We start from the raw sequence: 1266 nt of genomic DNA, 5'->3' as shown, positions 1-1266 counted from the left end.
AAATCGTTCGAAAAAACCAAAATTCATTGCATCACTCTTGCTTCTTATTTTTCCCCATAAACGCGTTTCGTCATGAGTCTTTTATGCCTGCGATGTGTATTTCGTTTGCGTTTGAACGTTCTGTTCAGACGCGAACGCGCTGTTCCAACGCGAACGCGCTGTTTGTTGTACAACGCTGAACAGTTTGTCATTCCCTTCGTTTCGCACGCAGCGTCCATTGCCGCGTGGCGCGCTGAGCGCACCGAGCCGGCAGTTGTTACGATGACTCTCTCCCCTCCCGCCGTGCGCGCCCGGGTCGCGCTTGGCTCGCAGCTAGGGGGACGGCCCGTAAACGTTTTAATTTTTGCAGGAGTCAACCAAGGAAGAAAGCATGGAGGTGGAGGAGGCCGGGGAGGCCGAGCCAACCACGCCGCCGCCCTGCCCAGAGATGGAAGAATCCTGCAGCAGTAGCAGCTGCAAATGCAGCCAATGCATCATCATCAGCAGCAGCAGCTGCAGCAACTGCACTGAGTGCAACGCCAAGAGCGCCGATTTTGATGTCTCCGGCGTTAGCTACACCCCTGCTACACCGCCCTGTTCACCCGGTGGGGGGGGCCAGCCAGGAACGCCACCATCATCATGCGCATCGGCAGTCGGCGAGGCAGTGGAGATGTGCGGGGCTAGCAACGACTCTACATTCGGATCAGAGCTAGGCAATGCAAATCAGATGTGCTGCGGGGCAACACACGACATGAGCGGTTGCAATTGCTCAGTCATGCTAGAGGCATCGTCCGACAACGCGGCGGATAACGTGTCGAAGGACCTCGAGCTCTCCACCACCGCCACCGTGGAGGAGACAGATGTAAGTGTGTGTGAGCATGTGTGTCAAGGTGGCGCAGGGCCGGCATGAAGGGCAGCGCCAGGGTCGAGGCCCTGGAGCTGGCGGTGTACGGGCGGTGTATGTGTGGTGAGCAGGGGCGGGTGCTACAGCTTCTCGAGGTGCGTGTGTCTCATAACTTTCTGTTTGTTCCAGGACTGCCCTCTCGCCGCCGCCCTAAGGGCCGAGGACACCATTCTGGCGGGTTCGGCGTGCCCCCCTCCCCCCGAGCAGTGGGACCTCGACGTGGCCGTCAATGCAAGTCATCTTCTACCCTCCACATGCTTGCGTTCCTCTTAATGTGTGATAGGTCACATTTTTCTTCTGCAGCTGGAGCTCCCATTTTTAGCCCGCCCTTCTGCTTTTAAAAAAGCATTAAAGCGGGCTTATGCAACCGCTCTCGTGTCTGT

General features: G+C 57.5%; 1 protein-coding gene across 1 annotated transcript in view; it reads left to right on the top strand.

Moving 5' to 3' along the window:
• The first annotated feature begins 754 nt into the window (after nt 1-754).
• LOC127749943 (uncharacterized) overlaps nt 755-1266 on the top strand; it is a 2045-nt gene continuing 1533 nt past the window's right edge. Inside the window, exon 1 of the mRNA XM_052270068.1 lies at nt 755-851. Within this exon, the coding sequence (XP_052126028.1) occupies nt 755-851 (97 nt within the window). The remainder of the gene's footprint in view (nt 852-1266) is intronic.

The sequence above is a fragment of the Frankliniella occidentalis genome, unplaced genomic scaffold (assembly GCF_000697945.3).
Source record: "Frankliniella occidentalis isolate FOCC.00 unplaced genomic scaffold, Focc_3.1 Scaffold108, whole genome shotgun sequence".
NCBI lineage: Eukaryota > Metazoa > Arthropoda > Insecta > Thysanoptera > Thripidae > Frankliniella > Frankliniella occidentalis.
This window is presented reverse-complemented; position numbering and strand designations above follow the sequence as displayed.